Genomic DNA, 18,848 nt, shown 5'->3' on the forward strand with positions numbered 1-18,848 from the left:
GGAATGCATACCTAAATTAATCTTATCGAAATAAACTTGAAAATAGAATTGTTAAAAAATAACAATTTATGAAATGAAAAACAAATCAAGTGATGAAGATGGAGAAAAATGACATGAAAAACAAATAAAGTTATGGAGATAGAGAAAAAGAGATTGAATGATGAATAATTCATGAAGAAGAGTTAAGGAAAATGAAAGGATTGTGTTAAATGTAAACATAAATGAATAACCTATGTTTATAGACAATTAGAATGTGAAATTAAAAAAATAAAGATTAAAGGAGGATAGATGAAAAAAAAAATAAGTTTCTAACCTTTAAGAGAAGCCAAGTCATCAATCTTGGTTTCTCTTTTAATATATATATCTTGGTTTCTCTTTTAATATATATATATATTTTTTTTTTATTTTTTTTTATTTTTAATTATATATATATAAAGTTAATCATTCGACGGTTTTAACCCTTCAAGTTTATATTCTCAACTTTACGTCAAATTAGGTATAAACTCAACTTTTGACATAAAACTGGTCTGAGATACAAGTTGGTTAAGCATAGGGTACAAATATATTATGCATAATTCTACCAAAAATTTACTTAACCCAATTTGTACGAGTTTACGAAACCTGGATATTATAATCATATATAGATATAGATATATAGATTTATAGTTAAAAAACTCTAAAATCCAAACAAAAATAAGAAGAATTGCATACTCAGATTAATCGTCTCGAAATAAATCTGAAAAAAAAATGTAACCATTAAGCGCATGTTGAAGTTTGGTGATGCTACATGAAAAATTGTAACAAAAAAACTTCAAAAATCTCAATAAAAGTCAAAAGGAATGCATACACACATTAGTTTTCTCAAAGTATACTTGAAAAAAGATAACCATTACAGAAATATGTTGAAATTTGTTGAGGCTACATCATGGTTTGTAATACTTTCAAGATTCTATCATCAGACGATTAATCGAACCATTGTTGCCATAAAAACTCTAAAAGTGTTGTCAAGAACAAACTCTCCGTTTCATTGAGAAAACTTATGAAAATCATAGAAGAGAAAAGTAAAAAAAACAAAATTCTAAAATGCCAACAAAAATAAAAAGGAACACATACCTGAATTAGTCTTCTCGAAATAAACTTGAAAATAAATTTGTTGAAAAATAACAATTTATGAAATGAAAAACAAATCAAGTGATGGAGATGGAGAAAAATGAAATGAAAAACAAATCAAGTGATGGAGATAGAGAAAAATGAAATGAAAAACAAATCAAGTGATGGAGATGGAGAAAAATGAAATGAAAAACAAATCAAGTGATGGAGATGGAGAAAAGAGATTGAATGATGAACAATTTATGAAGAAGAGTTAGGGAAAATGAAAAGATTGTGTTAAATGCAAACATAAATGAATAATCAATGTTTATAGAAATTAGAATGTGAAATTAAAAAAAAGATTAAAGGAGGATGGATGAAAAAAAAGATAAATAAGTTTCCAACCTTTAGGAGAAGCTAAGTCATCAACCTTGGTTTCTCCTTTAATATATATATATATATATAGATATAGATATAGATTTATTTCTTTTATCACCCTGGCACTAAGGAGGTGGCAGAATTGGCGGTCTTGAAATCATACTCAACCTGCTTGTGAACTTCTAATCTCTCTAATTACAGAATGTTACCAACGAATCATGGTTCTGGACTAAAATTAGCCATGCCTGCCCATTAACCTAGCAGGAAAACACTGATGTCCATAATTCATCTTGAAATACTCATGCTGCATCGGTTACTCATACATGTGTTATTAAGTGGCATATAATTTTATAAACAACATAAGCCAAGAACTTGAAAGCCTTGTTAACCTTTTCAAAGTTGGGTACAATTAGGGTTTATGTGGTGGAGAGGAATACATACTTTCCATGTTCTTGAGGATTATTGTATTGAATTACATTGGTCACCGGACACCTTAGGCAACTGTTTATTCAGAGTTTGGAATAGCTGTTAGCCTGTTAAGGTGCATTTTGTACACGGGATAATATGGGACGAGACATGATAGAAGAAAAACTTTCCCCATGCTTGGTGCTAGGGCCGTTCCAATCTTATTGGAGGTCATGTTAAACATGTACCAAGACAATTGATAAATAGTAAATTAACATTCTAAACCTAATCTTTCATAGTTTTCAAAATAGAAAAAGTTAGAAAGCAAACCTACGACCAAGAACGAAAGGTCTGGCTTATTTATATTAACGCCAAATCCCTGAAAAAGAGGAAGGTTTAGTTTGGAACCCTAATATTCCAAAACCCAAAAGGCGATCGACTTTATAACATATCCAAAATCAAATGTATGCTTTTAAAGATCAAAGTCCTCGGTTGGGTAGAAAATCAAGCCCGCATGATGAAAATACATCAAAGGCTTACGATATTGGCGTCAAAGATGGAGGACGAGGTGGACAAAGTTGAAACCTTGACATATACAGGGAAAAAAAACAAGAGAAGAGAATAGAGAAAAACCCACCAACTCAAAAGAGGACCCCGACTCAAATCAAGATTCAAGAAACCTAAACCCAGAATATGTAAAATAAGGCCTCAAAATTTTGGAGGTCCTATTCAGAATCCACAAGCTAATACGTTGGTGTGGCATTAAACCAGGACATTGGGGCAAAAATGCATTTTTCCCCACCAAAATAGTTGGAACAAAATCAAGAAGATGGAACAAGATTGATAAATTACCAAACAACATGTTAAATTAAAACCCTAAAACCTTGCACAATTCTTTCACCCGCACACCTCATTCTCACCCATCCAGTCCAGTCCAGTCCAGTCCAATCCTATAGTGTCCTTACTATAGTATGTTACTGACCAGAGTCCATAGGTATATCATTTCTTCTGCTGATCTATTGTCCAGTTTTTTGGGGTGAGGATAGTACAAGTCTACAGTTACATATCTGTGCCAAATTGAATTCCTAGTACCTTTACAATCAAGGCTCCTAGCCAAGTTGGTCTTTTTTCCCAAACAGATAATCTTATCATCTATAATTACAAACAAAGATCAAGCATCTATTAGAGTTTTCTCCGTTTCAAGTCATCACTTTGACATCATGTTTCACTTATCACACAACTTCTTTTACATCAATTACAATCTAATGTCACATTCTGTCTGATCAGGTAAGCTCCACAAATCACAAGGGCATTTTTTACATTAGTCCCTTTATGGCTAAAACTGAATACCATCGGTATTACCCTAAATCAAGCACCATGATCCTGTATTGGGGATTTAGGGTTTCTCAATAGTAMAAGTGATGGTGTTTAAACTCAATTCTAAAACTATACGAGACAGGATCATACGTCATATCAATATTTGAAACGGTATTATCAGGATTTTCATCAATTTGTTGGCTAATGAAACCAATATTGGGCGAATCTACGATTACAAACCCATTTTAAGTAAACAACCAAAAATCTGATGCTTGTAATCAGACATATTTATCCAAAAATATGATTAGGAAGAGAGCAAGTGAAAAGGGACGCACCAGAACTTGAATTCAGGAAGACGGCGGACAAAGGGGCGGAATTCTTCGGATCCGAGGGTAGGTAGGGAAGGGCCATCTTGAAGTTCTGGATCAACCTGAGGAGAAAGGAAAGCGAGGAAGAGCTGAAGGATGTAGATTCCAAGGCCATAGGTGATGATGTAGTAACCTTGAACGAAGTAAACACGGAGGGCGTAAACGAAGAAGACGATGGCGAAACCGATCCAACGGCGGAGGACGTGTGGGGTTGACTTGTCTAGGAGGTGCTGGTATCGCCGGGAGACAGTGTAGGTCCATTCAGAGACTGAAGAGTGTTTGAGATCGTTGCCCCCACCGCCACCGCCACCGCCACCGACAGTCGTCATTGTTGTATTGATTTCTTCTTCCTCTTTCCTCTATGTATGAACGATTAAGGAGAGAGAAAGAAAGAGATCCAGATGGTGGTTTACACAGACAGACTGTTGGGTACGACAAAAGTTGGTTTACGTTCAACTAGGTTGGAAGTAGCTAACGTACGCCCTTTGGATGACTACTCTTTGAAGAAGATTTTTACATACAAAGCTGTTCGATTCTTCGAAGCAATTTTTAATACATCGATAATAAACATTTTTTTTAGTGTTTGGGTAAATAATTTATATCGGTGTTAAATCGATAATAAAAAGTTTTTGAAAAAGTTAAACACAAAAACTTCTGACTTATAATAAGTTGATAAGTATTCTTTTATAAAAGTATAAGTTGTTTCAAATAAGCAATCCCAAACACCTCTTAAAAAAACTCAATCTAAGATAACTTGATATATTAGTTGATACAAAATTTCGTTAATTCATATCTATTGGGTTGGAATCAGGTATGGACCCATGATTTTTTTCAAACGATAGCACCATATAATTAATATAATATAATATAGACCCAAAAATAATCACAAAAAATTGGTTTTTATAGGACCGAGAAACAATTCTTAAATTCGTCTTTAACACGTCTTCATTTTTTAAAATTGTCAAAATATGCTCAAAAATAATTACAAAAAATATGTTTTTTTATATTATTGAGAAACAGCTCCTAAATTTGTCCTAGCGTGTCTTCTTCTTCTGGAAACGGTCGATAACATCTTCATTCTTAACATTATCATGTGCTTCTTTTTCTATAGCATAAATAAGGGCAACATTAAAAAGGTTATCACCAATTCGATTATGTAGATCTGTCTTGACAAGTTTCATTGCCAAAAAACATATTTCAACCGTAACAGTTGCAACGAGCAAAACCAGTGTTAGTCTCAATAATCGATAGACTAAAGGATGAGAAAGATGTTTTCTTGTTGCCACCATCAATCTGGCCAAGTCGGCAAATTTGACATCATTATAAACAGAATGATAGTAGATGTCAAGTTCGTGTTTAATAATGACATTTTCCTTGTCATCAAAATCACGTGGAAAATGAACTGCGTATATTTCGTTGATGTATTTATGTTTATATAACAAATTATTGTCAAATAGTAAGTAAACTTACTTGGAATCAACGATAAACATAATTTCGACCCATACATACTGCGGCCACAGTAAAGGCCCAAGTCCCATTATTTGACCATTAATGTATATACGCCAGGCACCAAACTCAATCCATGTGTTAGAAGGGCTTAGTCTAATTTGATAAGACTTGTGGAGCTGATAAGCCTCTCCAAATTTCCCTCCCCTTCCTATGCGGGATCAGTTCTCATGTTAAAATCCCAACATCACAAAAGAGCAACATTTCTCCAAAAGTTGATCAAACTCATTTTCTCTTAACATCTGCAATTGTCCTAAGGGTGTTCTTATCAAATGACTCGCTTCCAAGATGACTAAATCTTTCGTTTGAAGAGCTTGAGACAATGAATTTGTTAACCCTAAAATGGTTAATATTAAGTGCATATTAAAACACAAATTCAAATATCTTGAAGTATGATAAAAGACCACTTGCTTGAAGCCGAGTAGCTCCATTATCACCATCATCTTCAACATATTCAAACACCTTTATAACATCTGGAAACAAAGCAATCAAACTTATAATTGTTTTAAGATGAAAATTCTATCGTGTATCTCCGGCTCGTACAAGCGAAATCTCTTGGTTTAGCCCCTAGCCAGTCTCAATTTTGCCGTTTCCAATTTCCTCTCGAATTCTATCTTCGTGACTTTCTCATAACATATCTTTTCGTTTGCAAGAAGAGTTTACCACGGTAACAACCAAGCCTAGCAAATCAAAAAGTCCTTAACAACGTCATGTTTTTTTTTTGCAACCGCCACAACTACTAACTGAAGTTGAGTTTTGTAAAAATAACATGTTTCAATTGATCGAGCAAGTCATCGATACGAGAAATGGATATCGATTCTTAACATTGATCTTGTTAAGAGCACGGTAATCAATGCACACACGCCAACTTCCGTCTTCTTAAGGTAAACAACTAGATTTTTAAGGTAAACAATCTCCGGATCTATTCTTTAACTCAATGGCCATGGCGACACGACTTGCACTGGAGACATCCCCTATGCATGAAGCCGTAACTCGTTTTGAATTTGCCAATGTAACCCAACAACATATTTGGTGAAGACATATTCGTTGTCTGTCGAAATTCCCAACGTCAGCCGCAAGTCGTCGAAACTCCATGGTGTATTCTTGGACCGATTTCCCTCGTTGTTGTCAAAGGTTATACCATCATGACCACCATTCTTGCGAATATCCCATTGGATAGTATTTAGAGATGATAGTCATAATCTTCGACATGTCCGACGAAATTAGAACCAATTACTGGGCCTTAATCAGTCATAGGATTTTTGTTCAGAACCGCACAGGACTAGGGGTGAGCATAGGCGGGTACCCGCCCTTTTTGACCGGAACCGGAACCGGCGGTTCTTGAGATATTGGAACCGGAACCGGTTAGAGCGGTTCCTAAATTTTTGGAACCGGGAACCGGTTCCGGTTCCGGGTGCCCGCTTCCTAAAATATTAAAATTTTGTTATTTAGAAATAAAAAATAAAACATTGCCAAAACACTAAATAAATATGCAAAAATACAAATTATACAGAATAATGGTTACAAATATTGATTAACGATTACAAACCATAATAGACTAATAGAAAATGTTCAAAGTTTAACGATTACATACTATAATGGTAATTGTTCAAAGTTTAACGATTACATACTATAATGGTAATTGTTCAAAGTTTAACGATTACATACTATGAATTCAAGTGAACACACAATTTGAAAAAATACGAATCATTTTATATGAAGAATTTAGATGAAGAATGAAGATGACGACGTGCTTTTAAGATGTAAACCTAATATAAATTTGGTATTAAAAAATAATTATTATTTTTTTATTGAAAAATACCGGGTACCCGGCGGGTAACGGTTCTGAAAAATTGAGAACCGGAACCATTCTCAATCGCAAACGTATTTTAGGAACCGGAACCGGAACCACTCATATCGGTTCCGGTTCTGGAACCGGCGGTTCCAAGGCGGTTCTATAGCCGGGTACCCGGTTTCGCTGCTCACCCCTACACAGGACGACCCGATTTTGAAAGGGCGGAAACCGATTTAAAACCGGGCAAACCCGACCCGAGATTGGGTGGGTTTGGACTTGGTAGATTGCTGTTTTAGGGCCCAATAAAACTATGGAAAGTCAATGGCCTGTTTAAATTGGCTTCTCGATGATACGATTCAATTCTGAAGGAACGTATCCATAAATATTGCTTCAGATTTTTGGCCGGAGTTCTTGGAAGCCACCGGCGATTCCTCCGAGTCAGGCCATCTTTCTTTCTTTAATTCCATCGGGCCATCAAAATGGCTCCAATGGAGTTCCTTGGAATGGACTTTAGCTGTGTTTTTGGATCATTAAGCAACGGCAAGTTCCCTGAAAAGGACTGTATGCTTCCTCTGATTTCTAAGCTCCTAGGTTACGCCATAGTCGCCGCCTCCACTACCGTTAAACTACCTCAGGTTACGCAATTCGATTTTTTTTGTTATCACATCACCCTCCATGGCCTCTAGGGTTTTGCGATTCCAATTCTTCAAATTTATTCGTCAATTTTGCTATAAATTGAGATCATCGTTGATTATCGGTACGGACAACTTCTCTGATAGTTTCCAATCTTGTGGACTGCCCATTAAATGTTAGAGATGTCGATGGTTAGGTTGTAATCAGTAATTATCAATGGATTATTAACCACTTTCAATTATGGTATTGTGCTTAAAACAAAATCTACTTAAGCTATGGCAGATGGGATCTAAGTCATCTTTTTATCTAGATAGTAGATTGGATTATTCTTTTGATGACTAATTTGCTTTCACAGTATGATCTGAAATTCAATAATGCTTTAAGCAGAACTCGATCTGGGAGAATTTGGAATTAAGTACATTAATCAAGAAACCATTTTAACATATGCTGTGCGGTTTTTAGACATCCTTGATTTCAATTCACACAGTTTCAATTATAATATTGTGCTTTAAATCAAAATCTTCTCAAGTTTTGATGGTGGTATACAACTATTGTTATAATGAATAAGTTTAAATCATTGTCTGGTAACATTTGATGTGTTTGAAGAGACTCAGCTGAGTTGATTATAATATCTAAGCACATGCCTCTGCCTTTGTATGCTGCACAAATGCACCTATATAAGCAGGTATTTTTCTTTTGTTGGATGGAGTGATTAAGACTCCGACTTGGATTTATGCTACTTTTACAGATAATGAAAATCATTCAACATAAGAGTGTCAGAGGTCTTAGCGTTGTGGCCTTTGAAATGGAAGTGGTTGGTTATACCATAGCTTTGGCATACTGTCTTCACAACGGCCTTCCATTTTCAGCTTATGGGGAGTTGGCCTTTCTTTTGCTCCAAGGTATAGTAAGCAGCAAATTATCACTTCTCTTGGGAGTTCTGGTAGTACAAGAACCTTGTCCCTTGAGTGAGGTGTTACGCCGGACATATTATTTTTGTATTGATGTCAATGAGAAACGAAGATTATACTTGTATACTCATGTGCATCATAGAAATGTCCAGCATCCTATACACGATTTCCCACTACCTAAGGGTCTGTATCTGAAGAAAAAAATTAATTCTTACAAAGGAATATCTGTTTTCTTACCTTTTTGCCTTAAAGATTATGTCACCTTGAGCTGGAAATAATAAAGAGAAACAAACTCTGACAATACCTTGGACCATAGTCAACCGCAATCACTTTGTCACTATGATGATTTTTATTTAAAATAGTAACTTCAGGAATTGACCATGGAACTATATGGCAGAAGGGCATGTTCAACTTCAAAGATCGGTATCACATAATCGGATTAAATGAAAGAAAAGTGTCACTAAGAAATGAGCTTGAGACTATTTTCACAATTAGTTCTTCAAGAAGAATCCTTTGAGCATTCATATCTGCTCAGATTAACAATATAATTTTTGTAACCAATAAATATTATGCGAGTCCAAATAAAGTTTGGCGTATTTAGAACTTCCAACTATCGACATCCATGACTACAATGGTTGGCATTATAGGCTACATGTTCATTTTTCTGCAATTAAGGTCCCTCCATTACCAGCAAGGTGAATTGGTCAAAAAAGAGGATATGGTTATCTGGCTAATTTATCTTCAATCTCATTTTGGATGTCTTGTTGAGGAACCTTTCTAATTTTATAAGTACTAACAGTAACAGGACAAGAGTATTCTTCAACTGTGATCCTTTGATAAGCAATCGTTGTCTACCTACAAATTATGAACCCTTTTGTGGATTTCATTTTGAATAATATTTTGGGACTGTCTTGGTCCTCCTGCAACCACAAACCAAGAATTTTGTATCCTTGCTTTTGGGCTTAACTGCTTTACTGTTGCTGGCTTGCTTTGTAGGCAATTAGGTATATTTTGCTAAGAATATCCTAAAATACATGATTTTGTTTTAATCTGACCAGTTGGAGTCCTTCCTGGTTTCACTTAGATCGACATCTCTGGTCTCAAATCATTCCTTTGTCAAACCAAACCTACCCAGTATAGCCCACTATGTACACATACATTTCCTCTATTCCTAGGAGTAGAGAGGATGTGTCTATGAAGATCCCCAGCTTGTGACAAAGATTTGGAAATATTTAAAAAATATTTTATTTTTTTTAAAAGCTTTGCAGATTTGGAAGGATTGAACAAGCTTTATTGTTTCCTTTGTTAGAGATTTCTATATTACGAAAGAGAAATTTCTCCAAAACCCAGATTGTCCTGATTTGCTTTGGCCTGTTGTGAAGTTATATTTTTAAAAATCAATATATACTTCTTTTGGATATTGGAACTTCTATATCTTGCAGCTGAGGAGTCATAAACGGCATTCTGTATCTTGTTTCTGGTCATTGCAGCTATAATCTTGGTCGCAACCATCTATTATTTCTCTCAGCCTGTGGGTAACTCGACATGGATCCGTGCATTGCTGTATCCTACCTGGTTATAAAACCCTACAATTGTTGGAATTATATTATTTTGTTCCTTAATATGTGCCTTGTAAGTTGCCTCTATTTATTAGGAAGGTTTCACCTTCTACTTCTATATGTATATAAACTTCATTTCCTCAATGATATTATCACAGATATTGTGGTCTAGCACCAACAATCTTAGCTGGGAAAATTCATCCCCTTCTTTTTGAAGCACTATATGTAAGTGAAAGACTTCGTGATTTTGGCTCAAAAATTTATTCTCGTGCATGCTTAACTACCTTTCCAATCTTTTTTTACCTTACTTTTTGAAAATTTCTAAACTCTCTTGAGGAAATTGTTTGTTTCAGGCATCCCAGCATGCTATCTTTTTCTTTGCCAGGGTCCCTCAGATTTGGAAAAACGTTAAGGTAAGTTACTGCTTGCCGAGCTTTCATTTTTGTTGTTTCCCTTGCTATAACTTTTGTTTGTCATTGATAAAAAATGAATTGTTTATTGAGGTAAATATTCTTAACAGCGTTAGCTGTTAAATTTCATCCCTCATAATATTCTCTCCAAAGTAAGACAGTGCTCTTTCAGTTATTATGTAAAATCTAGTTGTCTTCCCTGCAATATTTTCAAAGTTCATTCTCATAATTCTTCTAGGTTCTTTCTCATAAGTAAATGCTCTTATATTTCTTTGTCAAAGGTGGTAAATGCAATACTTAGGCTCATTGCATATCTATACATGCCATAACCTTGATAATATTTATCACTTATTTGATAACTAGTAAATGATGACAGCTACGATTTAAAAATGATGAAAATGAGTATTCATCTGAAAGTTTGCCTTACTATGTACTACCCTCCTCTCAAGAAATAACCAGAGAAGCAATCATGTTTAGACCACTCTGTTTGGGAACAAGAAAAACGGCAGTTTATTCCCCGTAAGCGCAATGTATTGGAAGTGCTTGTCGTCATAGGTGTGGACCATGTAAATAGTCTGCAATGTATTGGAATCACTGGATGGCCAAATAAATCATTTGATCGACTTCTTCTTCCAAATAAAGAAAAGTTTTTCAATTAAGGAGGGATTGTTAGACACTCTCCCAACTTGATGAAAATAAGTATCATTATGGTGTCCTACTGAGTAAAAAAAACATGAGGTATTTAGATGAACCCTGCAGTTTGGGTGCAGCAAGAAAAGTCGGTCAGCTAACTACTGTCTGCACTTCAGCGGAAATAAACTAACCATTCAAGGGATGAAAATATGACTCTTGCTGAAACTTTCTACATAGGTAACGAATCGAATCTTCTCTCTCACATTAAATTGTTACGTCAAACATTCTTCCCTCTTTCTCTTTCTCTCTCTCTCTCCCTCTCTCTGTCTTTCTGCTTTTTAGCAATAAGATAGTGGAGAGAGAGATCTTCTTGGAAAATGGGTTTTCAATCACTGAGAGGTTTATATTTTATGTGCTAACTTGAGAAGGTAGGAGAGGGATAGATAAGGATGTGAAGTGAAGGTTGACAAATCTTTCTCAAAGTTTCTTGAAAAGTTGTATGGATTCAACTCACTTTAAATTGTTTCATCAAGCACTCTTCTTTCTATGTTTTTATCTTTTGTGTTTCTGTAGTGATAAAGACAGGGAGGAGGCAGATTTTGTTGGGAGGATGGGTTCTTTAAATAATGAGAGGTGTGATTTTTGATGTGGGAGCTTGGGAAGTTAAATAAAACTCCTGAAATTTTCATGGACAATCAAATTGGGGTCGTTATGGAGCAATGGGATAGGTCTTACACTCATCAATTGACATCTAGTTTTAATTTTGAAGATGGTAACAAGAAAGTTACCGCCTCCATCCAAAAAATTAGATGCCACGTGATATTAGAGTAACAAAGGGCCTTTTCAATTGAAAATTGTAAACCCTTGTTTTGGTTGTAGACATAATTGTTGAGTGCATTAAGTTATGAACTCTCTCTGAAGATAATTTTGACTTTAAATAAACTAAAACATGTATGTTAGTTCTAATTTTGAAAGTTGTTGGGTTGAAGTTCCAAAAGTATAAGTGGACTTTAATATTGGGATGAAAGAGGGGGGGGGGGGGAGGATGGAATATCTATTACAAGTCCATGTTCAACGTTGTTACCATGTTCATCTGGTCTGTCCCTTTTTATATGTACCCTTTCTTTTGGTTGACAATTTTCTGCAAACGAGTTACCAATATAATTTGTTTTACTTTCTAAGGTTTTCATATTAAATTCTTTGATTGACTACAAAAAAGTCATTTTTTGTGACAGATATCCTTTTTCGGTCTAGAGATTTATGTAAGCAAATTAAGCATGTAAGAGGGACGTAAAATGTACTCAATTGAACAAATCGGTAAAATGAGAGATGAATAAATTTGGGTAATTTTATGTTACTTTTTTATGCCAATTAGGAGAAAGATAGTTTGGTGATGGCCAAGTTCCATTCATGGTACCATGTTTCTCCATACAAGTACATCTAGGCATATTAGTGGTAACTGGTAAGTGATGCCACATGGTACTGGGATCCCTCATCCCTCCAAGGTCCATTCTCATGCAAAATCCAGATGGGTTCCAAAATTCTTCACTGTTTTAATCCTAGAGAATATTTGCTTATCCACGGGGGAATCATTACATGAAGATCAAACAGAAATTGTAAGCAGGGAGCCTCAATTGTGGAGCATTGGTTTGCAATAATGGTTGAGGGCGTGTGAATCCTAAGGCCCATCCTTGCAATTTTCTTGCTTGAGGATTTCATATTATGTTTTATCCTATGCCTTGGATGGGGTGGAACGGGTTGATTGTTTCAAAGAAAAATAACAAAATAATAGAATACCAAAAATGGCATCTTTTACGATTTCACCCATTTATTTACTGGTTTGACCAACATCAACACAAGGCTGCACACCAACAGTAGAGAACTGAGAAGAGAGTAGGGATGGAAACCTATATCTCCTCCATTAGATGACGACTAAAGAAAGGACAAGAAACCGATAGGGATAAAGGGCCCTGGTCTCATACACCACCATGGTCATAGGTCGACCGAAGGCGAATGCAAAAAGGGAGAATAGTGAGAAAACAAGAGGAATATGCCCAACATCTTCTTCAAACACACCAAATAAACTTTGAATATATAATAGTATGTTATTCTGCTAGAAGTTAGTTCATTGGCTTGCCACATACATTAATCATCAAACTAGGGAACGGGAACAAAAGAAGGGCACAATGTAAGAAGTTCATTATTAAGAAAAATTTGTATAGAAGTAATCCAAACAAAGTAATTTTAAGACCTTCGAACATGACGTCCTTTTGTTTCCTTTCCCTAGTTTGATGATTAATGCATGTATCAAGTCAATGAACTAAGTTGTAGTAGAATAACATGTAGACATAAAAAAATAGACATCATAAATGATAAATATTCAAAGTTTGTTTAGTGTGTTTGCATGTAGTCATATGCCTTCATATCACAGGTGTGAAACAGAGACAGGAACAGAAAAGGATTTAGGAAAGTAAACAGGTTAGTGGCAGCGTTTACTGTATTGTGATATGTTAAGTTACAATTTGATGGGTACTATCTACACACCAGAGCCTGTTTGATATAAGTTTCGAAGCAAGCACATATTTTGCTCACACGTCCGGGTTTCACGGAAACAATTGCTATACCTTTTGAGGTGGACCCCCCCCCCCCCCAAAACAACATGCCCCTGGATGGAGACCCTATTTTTGAGTGGGATATTTTTGGTTTGGTTTGGTTTCTATTAGTGTTATCATGTGCTCCCCACCATGTCCTAAAAATAGAAGAGATTTAAAAGCACCACCAAGATAGCACACACAAACTGTATCTTATGATCTCAGATGTTGATAATATTACACTTCTGTTGGTGATGAGTATGTTATGTTTGAGCAGAACAAAAGCACAGGGGAGCTTAGCTTCATAACTTCATTTATGAATTTTCTTGGCTCTATAGGTAAATTCTTTCTTAATACATCTCAATCTATGCATAAAGATTGATATGATTGCAGAGTTGTCTTATGCTGTTTGTATCTGATTTTGCAGTAAGAGTTTTTACCAGCCTTCAAGAAAAAGCTCCAACAAGTGGTATCCTCAACCTGTATTTATTGAAATAATTATCTTCCATTTACTCAGTAAATATTTCCATTTTGTTCCTGTTTAAGTTTATTATACCTTCTTTGATATTGCTTACACCACATCACTACTTGTTCAAAGGTCTCACAAGTCCAAATTTTAGATTTCTAAGATTTTATTTGCATTCTTTTGGAGGTGGTGGATTCGGGTGGGTCGGGTTGGATTCTTCTATTGCACGTAACTGCTATAATCATTACCAAAGGATTCCCACTCATAGTCTTCTGTAGTTCTGTTAAGACACATCTTACATTATTTTGCTGCTAAGCTCTTTTCTGGGTTATTTAATAAAGTGCGCTTCACACCAAAGGCAAGTTATTTGAAGGTTATTGAGTTTTTATTTATTTATTAAAGGTCATGTGCTTAATTGAAAACTCATTTAAGTTCCTTTAACTAAATCGACTCTCCTTTCTTTAGCATGCTCTATGGTCTGTTGGGTTGGTGTATTTCTTGCTTTCTAGTTGGCCTTTCATTGTCTGTCTTGAGGGTGGTGAGTGGTTTTGCAAATTGGCAATGTCCACTATTCTTTAATTGGTAGTCAAGTCAAGAGTCATTTTGTTAAATGATCTTATTAAATGAGTTTTCAATTAGGACCACAACTTTTTAAATTTTTTGTTAATTCTATGACCTTCATCAGATCTGCATCTGGTGTTAAGCATGAGTTATTTAGGTGTATAACCTTTGATGAGATTTTAATTAAATCCATGACCTTCTGAAGAGTATGAAGCCATTTTTCTTTTAATAGGTCAAGAGGTCATAAATTTAATGAAATTCTCATTTAAGGCTATATACTTAAATGAGCCTGTCAAACAGCATTCCTCTAGTGCTAAACAGTCTGTTCCCAGAAACACATGAAAATACACTAGAGGGTTAAATTCTTAAAGTCGGTTTTGTAGAAGGCCAATAAACTAAATAGCCTGTCAAGGCATCAAGGGAACATATTTCAGTAGCATCTTCTACAGACTAGCAATTAACATTCTCATTTCGTATCATTTTTCTTTACTCAATGCTCTCCTTAATTTGTTTAAAGTTGTTATGGGGTCTGTTCTTGGGATATTGACAAATGGTGCGATCTTAAGCCAAATCATCTTATACAAGAAGCCAGAAGAGATGACAACAAAGAAAGGGAAGAAAGCAGAATAGTTTGACCAACTTCAAATGCTGCAAACATTTAGCTGTTGCATTGTGCATCAGGTTTGATACGGCTTTTTGTTTCTAGTATTTCAACAACTGTTTATTATTTTCTTCTCCAGACAACAAAGTTTCAGTGAAATTCTACAAATAGTTATTATCATATCGGTTGGGTGCAGAATATGACACACACACACTCACACATATATATATGTGTATATATTGCTGTCAATGATTCACCAAAGGGTCATTGGCCCAGCAGTACTAGGGAGTACAGCCTCCCAGGAGGTCAAGGGTTCATACCTCACCAAAAGTGAGGAATGTGTGTGAGTATTTGCTGTATAGAAATATTATGTAATTAAAGAAATGGTTTATTTATTGCACAGTAGGTGTTTTAGGTGTGTTGGAGAGTTCCAAGTGCTAATTGCATGGTAATGTGAATTTATGGGCAAGTGATTTCTATGCTTCATCATCATGGAAACTAGAAGAGTTGCTTCAGCTACCCAATCCACAGTTTCCTGATAAAGTTTAAGGTTACAAACTTACAAGTTCACTAGCCTATTCATCACATCCATGGAGCTTAAGTCGTAGGATTGTGGAACATAGAGGTGCACATGGGTTGGGTTGGCTGGTTTGAAGGCCTTTGAACAACCCAATCTAAGGATTGTGGTTTAAAAATCTCAACTCGTTTAAAACGTTTTAGAAGTATTAAGCACCCAAACAATGGGGTGGGGTGGGGTAGGTTGTTTTTCGGGGTTTTCGGGTTTTTGTTCACCCCTAGTAGAACAAATCAACAAAGAACAAGAAAGTTTGCAAAGAACACTAATAATATTTCATGAATTGTCAACGAAACCAAGATATTTCTCAAGCTACAAGAACCAAGTCGTGTTCTTGATGAGGTAGCCAATATGTTACCTTTCCAAAGGTAACAGAAACTTAGGGGCCATTTACCAAACACTTATTGGGTAAGCACTCACCGGTAGAGTAGTCTATCACCCTCATTTACCTTATCAAGTGACATTCTTTGCCATCAAATTGTATTTACCCGATAAACCTTTCCGGGTAAGAGTCTTCTCCATCACTTAGCAGGTAAGATTCTCAGCCCTTGCTATGCTTTTTACCGGATAAGATTTTTGGTCCTTACCATGCTCACCTAGTAAGCATTTGGTAAACGACCTTAGTGGGCGTTTGATTGCATCCGGGTGGAATCATTCAAAGCCCAACGTCCAATTGGCCATACATAGTTAAGGAGGATGGGAGCCAACCTTTCTTTGATCAGACCCGGATTTGGTTTGGCAAACAAATCACCACCTCTGAATTGCTCAAATGGTTTCTGGAACACTCATTTTTTGGCCATTGTCATATGATCAGGGGCGGCCATATTACGTAATTACCCATGTCTCTCATCTCTCGTTTCCTCTTGTGGTTGCAAACATTTGAATCTTGTTTGTCTCTCGTCTCTGTTGTTCTGCAATGTCGTTGCTCGTTTCCTCTCTTTGCCATTGTTTTGCAATCAAACGAAAACCATATATGATTCGGGCCGAGCTTCTTGTCTCTTCGGATTAGGAACATGTTTTTGTTTGGTTTAACTACTTGCATCATCTATCAGATTACCTGTTTATGGCCATATCTAGTGTCTCCCGATCAGTGACTTCGCTTGTCCTGATCGGTGCTCTCACACACTTTATACTCCCCTATATATACCTTATTATGAATATGTTAAAAGACGCATAATCATTTTACAAACTCAATAAATCATACAAAACTTGCAAACCAGTTTTTGTGAAACAATGTTTGTGAAAAGGTAGTGTTTATACAATGTTGTTTCATATGTAAACGTTCATGACTGTTTTGTATATGGGAAAATGGTCTTGAACGAATTACACATAAAACAACATTGTATAAACAAAACATTTTCGCACATGTTGGTTAACATACCAAACAACTTTATTTTACATGGAAACTTGGAAGTTTGTTGGAAAGTAAGAATATATTTTCGAGTGATACATACTCCAATATAATGCAATCATTTTTATCTCTACAAGAGAGACAAATAGATGGGAGTGGTCGATAATGGAGTATACTTGGACTGAAATCGACTCTAGTTTAATGCGTTACAAGTATTTTAGCAATATTTCTAAAAGAGACGAGACTTTGGAAGTTTGATGGAAAGTAAGGAACGACTTTTTTTAATTAGTTTTGGAAGTGATTGATGCACTTATATGATCTTATCTATCCAAAAAGGCGAAAGTTGTGGTTGACAATCAATGAAGTAGACTTATCCATGATTATTAACTTTATGACGTACGGGGTATAATGAAATTAATATTCCTATTTTTTTTGGCACATATCTGATCAATTAATTTAGACAAAATAATTATTTATGATTTATTTCATCAAAAATCCTAAGCAGTACAATAAAGATGACAAAATGAAAGTTTTCTTGTATATCAAAGTAAGGGTTATCATTGCCCTGTCTCTCCTTGTTGAATCTCACTATTGCTAAGGACATGTGGAACACCTTCTGTGTTCTATACAAAGGAACCATTGAAGGAAGAAAAGTAAGAAGATTGGTCTCGTCAGACAATATGAGCTCTTTGTACATGAGAAAGATGAATCTCCCACTGAGTACTATAATAGGTCTAACAACCTTCTCAACAATCTGAAGCTTCATGGTAAAGTCTATGATAATGAGGAAGTCTTGTGCAAATCCATGGACTGTTTACCAGATTTATATTTCAGTTTTTATAATATCTTCAAATTTATATTAAAAAAATATTATTGCTTACTCAATACCACATAAATTCATATTACAATATCGACAGAGACCAAAAAAATAAAATGAAACATCAAAATCGATATATATTTTGCAACATTCTTCGAGTACCGTTCTAGTTATCTGTACTATATTATAAAGTATTTGATAAAAACTCTTAAAAATTATTTTTATGCATTAAGTAATGTTTATTAATGCATATTACTTAAAAATTCAAGATTATAAATAAGTTGTACGTAAATACAACTTATTAAAACTTCATGTTTGAATTCGTATAACTAACTGCAGTTAAACTTAATCAAATAGAGGATACACATCTTATTTTAAATATAAAATATCTAAAATATAATTAAAATAATCATTGAATTATAATAAAATACTTAATTATTATCTTTATAAAAAATTATATTATTAAACAAAAAAAAAAATTAAAGAAATACAAAAAAAAAAAATTTAAATAGTTAATTTAATACTAATATGAATATTTTTTTTCCAACTTTTATGCTATACCTTCATATTTATATTTTATTAAAAATAAAAAAAATTAACGTTTTCTCAAAACTACATCAAACCGTATTATAACATCGAGTGAGACAAAAAAATGGAACAGTAAAATCGAAATGTATCTCGCTGCATTGTGCAAGTATTCTTCTAGTTATATTATAAAGCATTTGACAAAAACTCTTAAAAATAATTTTTTTTTATGTATGAAGTATTGTTTACTGATACATATTACTTAAGACTCAAGATTACAAGTCAATTGTATGTAAGTACAACTTATTATAGCTCCTTGAATTCGTATGACTAACTGTAGGTAAACATAATTAAATAC

At 34.7% G+C, this 18,848-nt stretch overlaps 2 protein-coding genes across 3 annotated transcripts in view; one reads left to right on the top strand and one right to left on the bottom strand.

The window, feature by feature from the left end:
• The window catches only part of LOC112511225 (protein RER1A-like), a 7,705-nt gene extending 3,730 nt beyond the window's left edge, over nucleotides 1-3,975 (bottom strand). For both annotated transcript variants that reach the window (XM_025116758.1, XM_025116757.1), the window contains exon 1: nucleotides 3,525-3,975. In XM_025116758.1, coding sequence (XP_024972526.1) covers nucleotides 3,525-3,886 — 362 coding nt within the window. In that variant the 5' untranslated portion in view covers nucleotides 3,887-3,975. The remainder of the gene's footprint in view (nucleotides 1-3,524) is intronic.
• Nucleotides 3,976-7,190: 3,215 nt separating this feature from the next.
• LOC112511040 (mannose-P-dolichol utilization defect 1 protein homolog 2) lies at nucleotides 7,191-15,622 on the top strand. The gene is made up of 8 exons (XM_025116409.1): nucleotides 7,191-7,493; nucleotides 8,240-8,393; nucleotides 9,893-9,965; nucleotides 10,120-10,186; nucleotides 10,315-10,374; nucleotides 13,873-13,933; nucleotides 14,023-14,064; nucleotides 15,140-15,622. Exons 1-8 carry the CDS (start codon nucleotides 7,338-7,340, stop codon nucleotides 15,250-15,252), a joined length of 726 nt encoding a protein of 241 aa, XP_024972177.1. The 5' UTR covers nucleotides 7,191-7,337; the 3' UTR covers nucleotides 15,253-15,622.
• The last annotated feature ends 3,226 nt before the right edge of the window (nucleotides 15,623-18,848 follow it).

This window comes from Cynara cardunculus (genome assembly GCF_001531365.2).
Source record: "Cynara cardunculus var. scolymus isolate 2C chromosome LG 4, CcrdV1, whole genome shotgun sequence".
In the NCBI taxonomy this organism is placed as follows: Eukaryota; Viridiplantae; Streptophyta; class Magnoliopsida; order Asterales; family Asteraceae; genus Cynara; species Cynara cardunculus.

What these genes read in the sequence shown, in the direction of transcription:
- LOC112511040 (XM_025116409.1), top strand. Translation starts at nt 7,338, where the DNA reads ATGGCTCCAATGGAGTTCCTTGGAATGGACTTTAGCTGTGTTTTTGGA. An exon ending in GGCCTTTCTTTTGCTCCAAG is followed by an intron (nt 8,394 to 9,892) that starts GTATAGTAAGCA and finishes TGGTCATTGCAG; the next exon opens with CTATAATCTTGGTCGCAACC. An exon ending in GAATTTTCTTGGCTCTATAG is followed by an intron (nt 13,934 to 14,022) that starts GTAAATTCTTTC and finishes CTGATTTTGCAG; the next exon opens with TAAGAGTTTTTACCAGCCTT.